Consider the following 13533-nt stretch of genomic DNA (forward strand, 5'->3'; position numbering starts at 1 on the left):
CACGTAGTGTATGTGGTACCTAAGGACCACCAGCGAGTGACAGGTTGGGGTAATATGTATATTGGTATCCTCGTACTGCTATAACTAAGTACCCATCGGACCCTAGCCCGTAAGAGATAACGTATGGAAAGCACAGGATTAGCCTAGTATGACAGTTCCGACGTACTGTTTGTATCATTGTAAGAGTATGTAACTCACAACCGAAACCAAAGCGGGAAATAAAGTGCCAGGAATACCTACTTCGGTTATAAGATCCAAAACATAGCGATTATGCGTGACAGGTCTGTAGTGTGCCATCCCCCCAGCTTACTAGGAGTGCGAGCGTGAGTGAGAGCGTGCTGGCTGACTAGCTAGAGCCGCGATGCGGCGAAACGATTACTCTAGGTTGGTGACAGGTGAGGCCCTGCTATTTGCCAAGCGGCTTGAGAGGCTCTATCTATGCGTTGGCGTGAGGGGGTAGCGTGGCCACTGAACGTTGCGGCGGGGTGTCGGCCTCTCGGTGACAGTAAAACATAAGACAGAATGGGAGTGACAGATGAGGCCCTGTCTATGCCACAATGCGAGGCGGCTAGCTATGATTTGGCCCGAGGGGCGTGGAACCTCCAAGTATGAGGATGGGTGTTGGCCTCGCAGGACCACTAACCTACGGCGAAGAAGCCAGGGGGAATAACAACTAGTGGACACCTAGGAACCTAACAGCCAGCAGTTGCTAACTAAGATGGGAGGTTAGTTAGTGAGAGAGGACATACTACAGAACGAAACGTGGGTGGCAATGAGTTAGGATCGTACAGTTTGACCGAAACTGGAGAGCCCAGTGAGCATGTGGGGTCCAGATGGTCGGGACGTATAAACTAGAATGTGTGTACGATTGTATGCATGGCCCTCGGGGCTCGTGGTGCCAGACCGTGGCCTTGATTCGAAATGTAATACGAATAAACGTGTATATCTTTTTTTATATATATATATGCTGATCTTGTTCGTAGTATTGTTAAACACGTACTTGCCTTTGCCGAGGCTCGCTCACCAGAACTGCAGTGTGAAAGTAGATGCACTTGTCCAGTAACGTATGTGCTTGTCTGCGTAGGAGTACGCCGGGTTTTACACGTAATGCAAATTGCCGCACTGACTGAGGATGAATTAGGGCTGGTACAGACAACGCTTCGTTTGTTGTGTACATACATCGCTTCAAAGACCCTCACAATGATGAGCAGGTTAAAGAAAGTCAGTGCGGCGTTCTCTCATATCTACATGTGATCAGTACTCCTAATCGGATGCCTATATGGCTTCCCGTAATGCCACCAGAATGTTAATCAAGCCCTCTATGTATGGCCCAACACATTTTCTTTCATGTAAATGGACACAATTCTAAAATATGTTAAGCATTCCAGAAAAATAAAAAGGTTACAAAACAATTATTATGTTTAAAACAAATAAAATCGCTTTTTCAAAGGGCTTAATCTCTTTCCGGTTTTTCCAAACATGGATTCTTTGTTGTTTCACTAAGAATTAGGCAGGAAGGGGTGACAAATGACCCAGCCATGTGTCTGCTCATTAAAAATAATCCATATACTGAAAATTGCATTCCCCTGGGATAAGGCAGAAAGGCAATTCAATTACGTACCACCAGCAAGCCTACCTCTCCTTTATTAATTCCATAATGACCAAATATTGGATCGAAAACCCAATGTCTGGGGTTGCCAAGGCCGGCAGCACATGGTTGTGGGGCGAGACATTTTACTCTTCAAAAACCCTTTCCTATCCTCGTACAGGCATGACCAGGTTCAGTAAGGACCCCCCGTTAGCGAGACGTTCATCGGTTCTCATCGGAGAGATGCGACAAACTGCTGTGGCTGCGAGAAGCGAGGAGTCTCCCCTGTAGAGATGAGATGGTGCACTACAATACGTGCTCATTTCAACAATGCAATTTGTTTAGATTTTTTTTTTTTTTATATTGGCAAGGATAGCTGAAAACTCTGTAGAAGGTTTGTGGACCACGAGTTATGTGTACTGATGAAGCGGTTTTGTTCCAGCTCAGTCTCGGAGGATCTGGGCTGCCGACGGGGTGAATTTAGCAGGAAACACTATGGGTCTGCGGAGCTGGTGAGTTAAACCATTTATTCCCTTTACAAAGCCCTGCTCGATGGCAGTATTGATTGCAGTTTTAACAGCTAGCTAGAGAGAAGGAAATGTGTGCGGGAAGCTGTACAGAGCATTTCATGCCGTTGAATGATAATGCGTACGGAACGTATGTGTAAAAGGAAGACTATTCGAATGGACTTACAGTTTGTACGGGATCGACGAATGGCTTCCGTGCGTGTGAAAATACTCACGAAAAACTGGCGGGCTGTGTGCGAGCGTCGCGGCAGATTGACGTCAGAGGTCTGCGAAGCGGAAATGAAGGCGGGAATTTCCGAAATCGTCGAAGACAGGTGAGTAAGGGGTTTGCTGGGTTTAAATAGGGTAAAAATCCCTCCCACAACTTCAGGCATACGCCTTCTATATATATATATATTATTTATTATGTATTTTTTCATATTTTCACATTTTGATTTATTTATTTTATTGAATCATTTCAAAATCTTATCCAAAATTAATAAATCAAGGCCTTAGGCCTCAATTTAATAAGCTTTACCAAATGATTTAAAACTGTTGGGAAAACTTCCAAATGTTTTATCTACAAAAATTCCCAAATAAGAAATTTGATTGTAACGTTACTTCACCCTGCGCAGTGGTTGTGTATTGGGGTGTGAAGCCTATGTCTAAAGGTATAGATCATCTCCTGCACGTTCCACACTAATTTAATATTTATTGCATGTTCTCTCTTACATGCTCTCTTAAAGAATATCCCTGCTTGATCACAGAGCTTCCAAACAGAATGTCTGGCAATGGCTCCTTGAAAGCAGGTGTGGGAGGTTTAAGTAAGTGGAGGAAAATGCAAGAGTTGTGTTTCAATACAAGGTCAACACACACCCTCGTGGCTACTGAATAATCTTACCGTGCTGCTGAAACCCTGGTTTTTAGACAATCGCTTCTTCACAAGATCTAACACCTGAAATTGAAACAAGACAGGATTTAATCTTTTCTCACTGTGTCCCAATTTCTATCCAGTAGGTAGTCCCACAGCTGACATCGAATTACAGCTCCATAATGCTTTGACAGCGTGCATAGTTGGCAACTTTTGAAAAAAAATATTCTAGGGACACTTTGGATGAAATGTATCAAAGTGTCGCTGAAATTTGTGCAGCTAATTGTCAGCAAGTATATCAAGGAAACACACAGTCATACACACACAGTCATACACACACAGTCATACACACGCAGTCATACACACACAGTCATACACACGCAGTCATACACACACAGTCATACACACACAGTCATACACACACAGTCATACACACACAGTCAGTCATACACACACAGTCAGTCATACACACACAGTCATACACACACAGTCATACACACACAGTCATACACACACACACACTATAACACAATCCCGGGTTATGTGGATGGCTGCTCCTGGTACAGTATGCTGGGCTTTACTGGTACAGACTGTCATTCAGCAAATCTGCCCTGAGGATTCTACAATCTGAAATTAGTTGTCCAATATTCATTTATATAAATCTTCCCTTTTATAAATATTTGGAGTAAAGCACAGCTTATCTGATTTGAGATATGAATCCCATGTATGACATTAAATACATATATAAATATTAACATAGTAGTACACGATGACAAGAAATCACTCCATACCTTTTTATCCAAGAGGCAACCAAAAATAAAGATGAAAAAACCCTGGGAAAACAAAGGAGAAGATTCGTGAAATACTCTGATGTAGTATAAACGTATTCGATTTTAGAAGACGTTTTTCTCTGTTACATACACATATTACAGAAACAATTCTCTCTTAATTCATATAATATATTATATATTACAATTAAAATACTACTATCCTCAAGAAAGGGTTGATAGACCGTCTCAGATAATTGCAAATCAGAGGGTGTTAATATTTTATATTTATTTATGAGCTCGTTTTTTTGCCTTTTTCTCTGTTTCTCCTCAGGTTGGTGTATGAGTTTGCGTCAAGAGCTTTGCCGAGCATCAGACATGTTGAACGCGGCTTGGCATTCATTAAAGGAACACTATAGTCACCTAAATTACTTCAGCTAAATAAAGCAGTTTTAGTGTATAGATCGTTCCCCTGCAATTTCACTGCTCAATTCACTGTCATTTAGGAGTTAAATCACTTTGTTTCTGTTTATGCAGCCCTAGCCGCACCTCCCCTGGCTATGATTGACAGAGCCTGCATGAAAAAAAAAACTGGTTTCACTTTCAAACAGATGTAATTTACCTTAAATAATTGTATCTCAATCTCTAAATTGAACTTTAATCACATACAGGAGGCTCTTGCAGGGTCTAGCAAGCTATTAACATAGCAGGGGATAAGAAATCTTAATTAAACAGAACTTGCAATAAAGAAAGCCTAAATAGGGCTCTCTTTACAGGAAGTGTTTATGGAAGGCTGTGCAAGTCACATGCAGGGAGGTGTGACTAGGGTTCATAAACAAAGATTTAACTCCTAAATGGCAGAGGATTGAGCAGTGAGGCTGCAGGGACATGTTCTATACACCAAAACTGATTCATTAAGCTACAGTTGTTCAGGTGACTATAGTGTCCCTTTAAGTATATTTGCTACTTATACTTGCTGATCATTTATTAATAGATTGTGCACAAAGTAACATCATTAGGTATTAGCCCTTTATGTCTTATACAGCTCTTCCTATAACATATGACGGGATTAAAAGTGTCCTGTGTAAGAAATGAACCACCACATAGTAACGGAATTGGCAAAATGCTTTAACCACTACAGCTGGCTTTCCTGGTGGTGTAGTAGTTATGGTTTTTGAAGTGTTACCTTACTAGTAATATGTTAATTGAAAATAATTGTTTAAACCACCCTCGGAGTAATCATTCTAGTATCCTTCTTTCCACCATTCTCTAAATCTTCGGTTCCCTAGACACACCAACCGGTCGGAATTAAAGCATTTTGCCAATTCCGTTACTATGTGGAGATTCATTTCTTACACAGGACACTTTTAATCCCATCATATGTTATAGGAAGAGCTGTATAAGACATAAAGGGCTAATACCTAATGATGCACAATCTATTAATAAATGATCAGCAAGTATAAGCAGCAAAAATACTTAATGAATGCCAAGCCGCGTTCAACATGTCTGATGCTCGGCAAAGCTCTTGACGCAAACTCATACACCAACATGAGGAGAAACAGAGAAAAGGGCAAGAAAAAAAAAACAAGCTCATAAATAAATATAACATTTTAGCACCCTCTAATTTGCAATCATCTGAGACGGTCTATCAACCCTTTCTTGAGGCTGAATATACCTGGAGAGGATTGAGCAGTACAAATAGATATTGTAAAAACATTGATTGTCCATTTGTAAGCAGTGGAATTCCAATGGCCCAGGTCAACCCGAACTGAGGTGTGCAAAAGACGACTGCTTTCACCAGCTTCTTCACAACCTCCTCATCCTCACGGCTTCCCTCAGAAATGGACGGTCTGAGAAGTTTTTTGATTACTACCAAGAGTACCAGGAAATTTAGAGATATAATTATTATTGTTGGGACGGTAAATGTCAGAGAAGCCCCTGATTCAGTTTGCAACCAGCATACATTATCCCTCCGGTAGTTGTCCGTAGGAGTGTAGTATAGGAAAGTGCCAACTGCAATCAGCATCGGGCAAACATATCCCAGCACTGTGGAAAGGGTCATGAATTCTTTCTTCGTTATGTGGTGAAACACAAAGACTAAACGGCAGAACAGAAAAAAGCTCTGTACCAAGGTCCAGCAGAAGAAAGCCAAAAGAGAGAAGTGGGTGCAGAACGTCAGAGCTACACAAAGCCTCAGAAATTGTGGTGGTTTGATATAACTGGCTCCCAGAAATGAGACATTACTTAACAGGAGGAACGAAGACACGTTTAGTATGGCCAAGTGTCGGTAGTAAGCCACAAGGTTTACGGTACTTTTCATAAGATACATTTGTAAAGAAATGCACACAATAAGTGACGCTATGGAGATAATTAGACCAATGTTTGTGATGTAGTCAAGGATGGAAATGTCTAAATGTCCTTGCGGTAGGATGTTTGATATTAACACAGAGAAAGAAGTCAGATGATTGCAAAGACAATTAGCAACTTCATCATCTGTCTTAGTTGTGCATCCTTCAGATGACCATTTGCCGAGGGTGAAATTCCAGAATACACATATGGCAGTGGAGTGGCATTCTTTGGTATTACAAGGGAAACTCATAATAACATTCGCTGAATGGTAGTTCTTATGATCAAGAAACATTGTATTTGTCAGAATTCGACTGTTCACTTTGTAGAATAAGCTCGGATCTTTATGGTTTTCATAATCATTTGGAAAGTCATTACTGAGAGATTTGTAGGACAATGACATTATATTTGCCATACATGAAGGGTTGAAATCAGTTTCATTGTCTTCACGACTTAATGAAATGTTGACATTCAAGCCAATCTCCACATTAGTCTGATTCAGCAAGCTGCTACAAGACATAGCTTTATATTGAAAGTCTATGTTTTCCAAGGAAACATTGAAAGACTGGTTGGTGGCTTCCATCCCAGCCAAAATACTCTCAAAGCACTGCAGCATCTGTGGTCCAAGAGCAGTATTTGTACTGGCAGCTGGCTTCCAGGATGATTCATTGAGAAGATGGTTAGCAATGTGCAGTATGTCCTACGAAACAATTTCAAAGGTTTATCACACATTTTCCTGCAAGCAATGCGTATAGAACACAAACAGTGTATCTTACTGTACCAGCTGAGCCAACTCATTGTATATAGAATAGGAGCAATAGTTCTCTGGCTTCCAATGTGCTTCCTACAAAATTAGCTGGGTCAGGTTTGTTCACATTATTATTTCCTTCATACTATAACATGATTGATACAAAGAAACACAAATAGATATTTCATTAACCATAATTATGTCAGTTTAATTAATGATGATCGGAACTTGATGCTCTTTAGACTTGGTTTTTATTGACTATCATATCACGTAGTTCCTGGTTGAAGAAAAATTAGCAAATGGGAGGCAGGGTGACCCTAGCCTAGCGTGTTCTGTGTTAGGTATTGAAATGTATTTTCACAACCTCTAAAGATGTCCCGAAAAAAAAAAAAAATCTGAACTAAATGATCAAGTCTAGTTTGCTGACCTCAAGATACATTAATTTTATAATATCCCACTATCAATGCTGTGGCAATAGGGGCCACAGGAAATCAGTTGAGTGAGTAGAATTCAAGACCAAAGTAGCAGAAGAGATGTGGACTCCATCCACCATTATCTATACACGATTGGGAAAATATGTGTAACGTTGTTTCACGCAGCGAGGGCACAGATCTCTTCTGTATGATGTTTGTAATTCACAGATCTCTCCTTTCTGCTCTCTTTCTAATTTGGTCTGACACAATGGAGGCACGAGCACTGCACTGTACTATTTACTATTCTTTATTAAGATATACCATATAAACTCGGGGGACACAGATCTCAGCCTCTATCCCTCTTGCTTTGCTGTGTACCAGGCAAACACTGGGAGCACAGATCTCTCTACCCTGTTATCTTCTGCTGAGTGTTGGTAAATATCCTGCATGTAAAGATCTCTAACATTCCATTTTCTATATACTATTTCACACACTGAAGGCACAGATCTCTTTACCCTTCTCTCACTCTCAGTTTATTGGATGACACCCTAAAGCCGTCGTTCCCACTAACAGTCCAGGCATGTATCAGTTCTGTTTCTATAGACTGGACTGGTGGTGGGCATTGAGGACTTCTAGAGGCACAGATAATTTTTACTGTGCTCCCTCTCCATAAATGGTGTCACAAACACTTGGAATATATGTCTCCTGCTCCTTCCAATAGACAAACATGCCTGACCATAGGTAGCACTGTGGGCCAAATGGCAATGTGCTTGAAGGGGTTTTGACCTAATATAAAAATGATTAAGCCGTAGCCTATCTATGAAAGTGCTGGGGAATGTGCTATGGCATCACTTCTTCTTGTTTTCAATGACAGTGAGACACAGGAGAACATACAATAAGCACTACAAGGACCTGGGCTTGCTGCCTCCTCTTCCTCAATCTGTGTTTGTAATTCAACCAAAGGCTTGCATGGCGTGGACACTGGTCCATCAGTGATTAACTAGTCACCATTACAAGTGGCATTACAAGTCATCAGTTCATCAAAACCACAGGGGTGGTTCCATTCTAAAGAGTAAAAACATAAACTCTCTACAGACAGGGGGCTGGGGAACAACTTTCAGTTTTTATTAGTTGGTTTGGTTAATATAGGGTATACAGAGACACATATGGGCAGGGAAGCAGGCATGGCAGCAGAACAGCATCTCGGCAGCAGCTATGTGTCAGATGGGAAGGTATAGTGTGTGAGACTTGGCTGGATTGTATCTACATTAATCTTAAAGGAGTAAAGAGAAAGTCAAATTGTTCTCACATGTAATGTGATTGCATGTTTTTTGTCTGTGTGTGTATGTGTCATTGTTAGTGTGTATCAATATATGTTTATGTGAGTGTGTATCTGATTGTGTAAATCTCTCAGTGTTTGATAACTGTGTGTCTTTGCCTGACTGTGAGTTTGTATCTATGCATCTGTGAGTGCTTTTTGTATGACTGTTGAGGCATGTGTGTGTCTGTGTTCCTCTGTGTGACTGTGAAGTCTATATGTGTGTGTCTGAGTTCCTCTGTGTGACTGTGAAGTCTATTTGTGTGTGTCTGTGTTCCTCTGTGTGACTGTGAAGTCTATATGTGTGTGTCTGTGTTCCTCTGTGTGACTGTGAAGTCTATATGTGTGTGTCTGTGTTCCTCTGTGTGACTGTGAAGTTTATAGGTGTGTCTCTGTGTTCCTCTGTGTGACTGTGAAGTCTATATGTGTGTGTCTGTGTTCCTCTGTGTGACTGTGAAGTCTATATGTGTGTGTCTGTGTTCCTCTGTGTGACTGTGAAGTCTATATGTGTGTGTCTGTGTTCCTCTGTGTGACTGTGAAGTCTATATGTGTGTGTCTGAGTTCCTCTGTGTGACTGTGAAGTCTATATGTGTGTGTCTGTGTTCCTCTGTGTGACTGTGAAGTCTATATGTGTGTATTTGAAGGTGATATCGAGTGTGAGCTCACTTTATTTAATCATTTTTGAACTTATTATCTCCCTAATTTTGTACACCCTTCAGATTTTTTAAACTATGAGTTATTTATAGATAAAATATAATAGCAGGAAGGGTATGTTGTGTACTTGAATTTATACCACAGTTTATTATTTTCTTATCAGGTATTCATTTATGATGAACTGAATGAAAAATTTAAAAAGCAAAGTTGCATTTGCAGATCCAAACTCTGAATGTGGCTGCTGAGCTATGGCGACTAGACATCTCGCCCTGGCACCGGGGATTTGTCATCCCTTTCGCTAAGCCGCGCAGGAAACTCTGAAGCCAGGCGACGCGTGGAGCAGGAGGCAGCACGTGAAAGAGCAGTAACTTTCCTGCAGTTCCTCTCTGCTCTCTCGTGCACTGTTTAGTGACATGGCGTCACTTCGGCCCCGGCATCACTACAGTGAGCACGCATAGGAGCAAAGAGAAACTGCAGGTAGATTAGAGAGGAGACACACTGGATGCCAGGGATAAATCCACTCAGCTCAGGATTTAAATTAAAATAAAGATAGCAGTTTGTGAGTGTGTGAGAAAATATGTGTGTCTGTCAGTGTGTGTATGTCTGTCAGTTTGTGTGTGTGTCTCAGTTAGAGAGTGTGTGTCTGTCAGTGTATGTCTGTGTGTGTCTCAGTTAGAGAGTGTGGGTCTGTCAGTGTATGTCTGTCAGAATGTGTGTGTGTCTAAGACAGAGAGTGTGTGCTTGTCAGTGAGTGTTTGTTTAGGTACCTGCCTCCTCTGATCACATGAGAAAGTTGTTTACTCATCTTTTCTCCCACGCCATGCCAGTTTTACCATGGCTGGACCCACCTTCATGGCTAAGATTATGAATGACAATACAAGCTCATTGACACACACAGAAGCTCACTACAGACAAGCTCACTGATTCACACACAAGCTTACTACAGATAAGCTCACTGACATACACATGCTAACAACAGACAAGCTCATTGGCACACACATACACGCTCACTACAGACAAGCTCACTGACACACACACACACACAAGCTCACTAACTAGTAGACACATACACATACAAGATCTGTCATGTCTGTTGTGCTAAGTATTGGAAGCCTACCTGCCATCGTACTGTGGCCAAAGTTACCCATGACAAATGTATCAATCACTGTCTACTCACCAATACTGTGGCCACACTGAAGTGTTGGTTTGACTGGTAAGCATTTTGCGTTACATTTCCCAAAATGTCTAAAATTAACGGAACTTCATCCTTATTTAGCTGAAAAGAACTGACAGAAGACGTATATTGTTGCAGACGAAGGATGGTTTCCAGTCCAACATTTATTGACTGATTCTGTGTAGGAGGAAAGGAATGATATTAATTAATTGGATGTTGTATTCAGGGGACTTTCATCAAAGAGGCGACATTTATGAGGTGACAGGGTGTCTGTCTGCACTATTTTCCCGTTTACTGAACTCACTCATTGCATATATCACTCCAACAGGGACTGGAAATTGTATTGGCTTTTACAGCTCAGAACATATGGGAGCTGAAGAGACTTCTCTGAAAACAGCACTGTATCAAAAAAAAAAAAGAGAGCCCACATCTTAAAATGGGACATATTTCAGGAATATGCTTCAATGCTAAATATGTAACTTAATGCTAAATAATGTAAGTACATTAAGCTCTTTTTTGGATAAAAGGAGTAAATTATAAACATTCTAATTATTTATCTCATTGAACAGATGGCATGTGCACAAATGGGTTTCAGGTTGTTAAATTAATCTACACGGAAACAAATGGATCTGTCTGGGATTTATCTGTGGAGTTGGACGGATCTGATTATTTGGGCGCAGAGTAAAGGCATTTGATTAGTTTGCACCGACTGAAATACATTCAATATCCATGTATGTAGGAACAAAGCCACTGTACCCAGAAAGAAACTCTTAACCATTCTTCTAACTGCTGGATGTTGGAGGAGTTAGAGGGGAATTCCATTGAAATCGAATCAGGGGATCCAGAATATTCTGCTGAAATCAGAGTTGGATATTCTGTCGAGGTCAACGCAGGATATTCTGTAGAAAATCCTAACGGAGAGTAACAATTTAAACAGCATCATAATTTTTAAGTCCTTTTCTCTAATTCAAAATGTTTTCAAGTTATAATTCCTGCATTCGTTAGATATAATTAAATGAAAAATGGCCCGTTTTCGTGCCCTTTTGGTTCATCGACTAGTTTTCCCCTCAAACGATTGCATGAACGAAATTCATTTGAACTGAAATGCCACATGGGCAAAACCCAAATCGACTAAAACAATATATTTTTTCAGATGAATCGCTTTGGACGAATTTAATTTTTTTCACTGTGTACAGACCTAAAAACAATGTGATTTTAATATCTTACCTTTACCATGTGTAACTTACTGGGTAACATGGAACTGTATGTCAGCATTTTAGTGGTAACTGGAAACAGAACAGAAACAAAGTAAAACAAATAAAATAACTTCAAATACTTAGTCCCGTTTCTCTGTTTATATTTATGCAGGTTGTGCTCACGTTTATTGATTTATTAATTGATTAATTGCCTGCATTTGTGGAGTAAAAAGAATATTAATGTGTTAATTACCTGGTCCGGGTACCGTAGAGTTATACGTTGGAGCCTCAGTGGAACCTTGGAAGTAAGGACAAAGGAGACGTGCAAAAGAATCAAAGTTGGACATTTACAGTCAAAATTATAAACAAATTCCTAATTGCTTATTTTAAACTCAACTCTATAGTGAGCTGATTATGGGGATTATACACAGCATATGTACTATACAGTGCATTCTGTCTGCTATTGTAGTGCACTCAGTTAATGATCTCTCTTTCCTTCTCCCTTCTCTATGGCTACTATAACACAGCCATGAAGTTTGCCCTTTAATGGTTTCTATGGTGTGCTAGTAACCGCTGCAGAGATGCACAGGACAGAAGGCTAATGAGATTTAGCCTGTGTATGTTCTCGGGTGGGAATTGGTTTATTTAAGTTTTCTTTAAAAAAAAAAAAAAAGGCAAAATATAACTGTTACCTTAAATATTTGATGTTTTAGTTTGCTGTGCAAAATATGCGTGATTGACAATGGCCCACTTCCCACCTTACATATAACAGAAATGCAGACTACAAAAGCAAAAACATCACAGAACTAACTCAAATTGTGTGTTTTAGAGCTTAGAGAATAATCCCAGTGTTACCATTATTAAGTAGGATGAATGATGGATCCCCTATAAGGGACTTGAATGAAGTTAGATACTTGGGAGTAGCTTAACGTTGACTCCACCTGATCCCTGCCAAAATGATTACTAGACTTGTGCATTTGGTTTCAAACTAATTGGGATTTGTCCGTATTTTGGGTCACTGGTTATTTGTCTGAAATCCTGAACTCTGAAATGTTGTATGAACTAATCAGGAAACAAACAAAACGGACAATGGTCGAACAGTTTGATTTGATTCGTTATTCTGACTGTGGCACGAAAAATAAAAGAGTTGCTTCACCAGACAAAAGATGGGGACAACCAATAACGGTTGTTTATTTTCGCACATTAAGTGAAGAGGGAAAAAAGGAGGAACAGTAATAAAATGAGAATTTATATATTGTCACGATGAAGTGACCCCAACACGCAGAGTTCAACCTAACGTATTACCGGACCTAAGAATGGCCGGATTTAACATGGTTAGTGAAAGAATTGTCAGGGGATAGCCGAAATACAAGGAAACCAGAGATCAGGATAACAATAAAGAGTAGCTGAGTCAGGAAACCAGAAAACAGAACAGGATTGTACCAATAAAGGAGACAAGTCAGGGATACCAGAGAAACAGAATAGTCAAATTACAAAGCCAAGTCGAATACCAGTAAGGAACTATCACAAAAAAACAAAGGCAATAACAAGTGAACCACAATAGGGCACAGAACAAAGGCAAAATGTGCTCTATTAAAACCACGCCCCCAAAACATCAAGGGGCGGTAAAAATTGAGATTGCTGGCGGCATTGCTGCTATGATGTCAGCACGCATGCGCCGCTTTATAAAACGGGGCGTGGACGGAGCGCCTGGCATCCGACATGCCGTGCCAAAGCTGAGAGGAGTCGGCATCAGGAGTCTCTCCACGCGAGCGTGCAGGACTAACGTAAAGTATTGTGACATATATTTATATATTATTAATTCAATCTTTTACTGCTCCTGCTTTTTCCCCTCTATTGGTTATCACTTCTCACTTGGTGCAACAATAAAATGTATATTTTGCAGTGCACTGATTGGCCCATTTTTGTGCCCTTTTGGTGCATTGACTAGT

General features: G+C 40.4%; 1 protein-coding gene across 1 annotated transcript in view; it reads right to left on the reverse strand.

The window, feature by feature from the left end:
- ADGRF3 (adhesion G protein-coupled receptor F3) overlaps positions 1-13533 on the reverse strand; it is a 30571-nt gene that overhangs the window by 4279 nt on the left and 12759 nt on the right. The window contains exons 6-12 of the mRNA XM_063441577.1: positions 11835-11879; positions 11633-11671; positions 11142-11296; positions 10389-10562; positions 5408-6778; positions 3757-3798; positions 2996-3049 (exon numbers count right to left, since the gene is read on the reverse strand). Of these exons, the coding sequence (XP_063297647.1) occupies positions 2996-3049; positions 3757-3798; positions 5408-6778; positions 10389-10562; positions 11142-11296; positions 11633-11671; positions 11835-11879 (1880 nt within the window). The remainder of the gene's footprint in view (positions 1-2995; positions 3050-3756; positions 3799-5407; positions 6779-10388; positions 10563-11141; positions 11297-11632; positions 11672-11834; positions 11880-13533) is intronic.

The sequence above is a fragment of the Pelobates fuscus genome, chromosome 2 (assembly GCF_036172605.1).
Source record: "Pelobates fuscus isolate aPelFus1 chromosome 2, aPelFus1.pri, whole genome shotgun sequence".
NCBI lineage: Eukaryota > Metazoa > Chordata > Amphibia > Anura > Pelobatidae > Pelobates > Pelobates fuscus.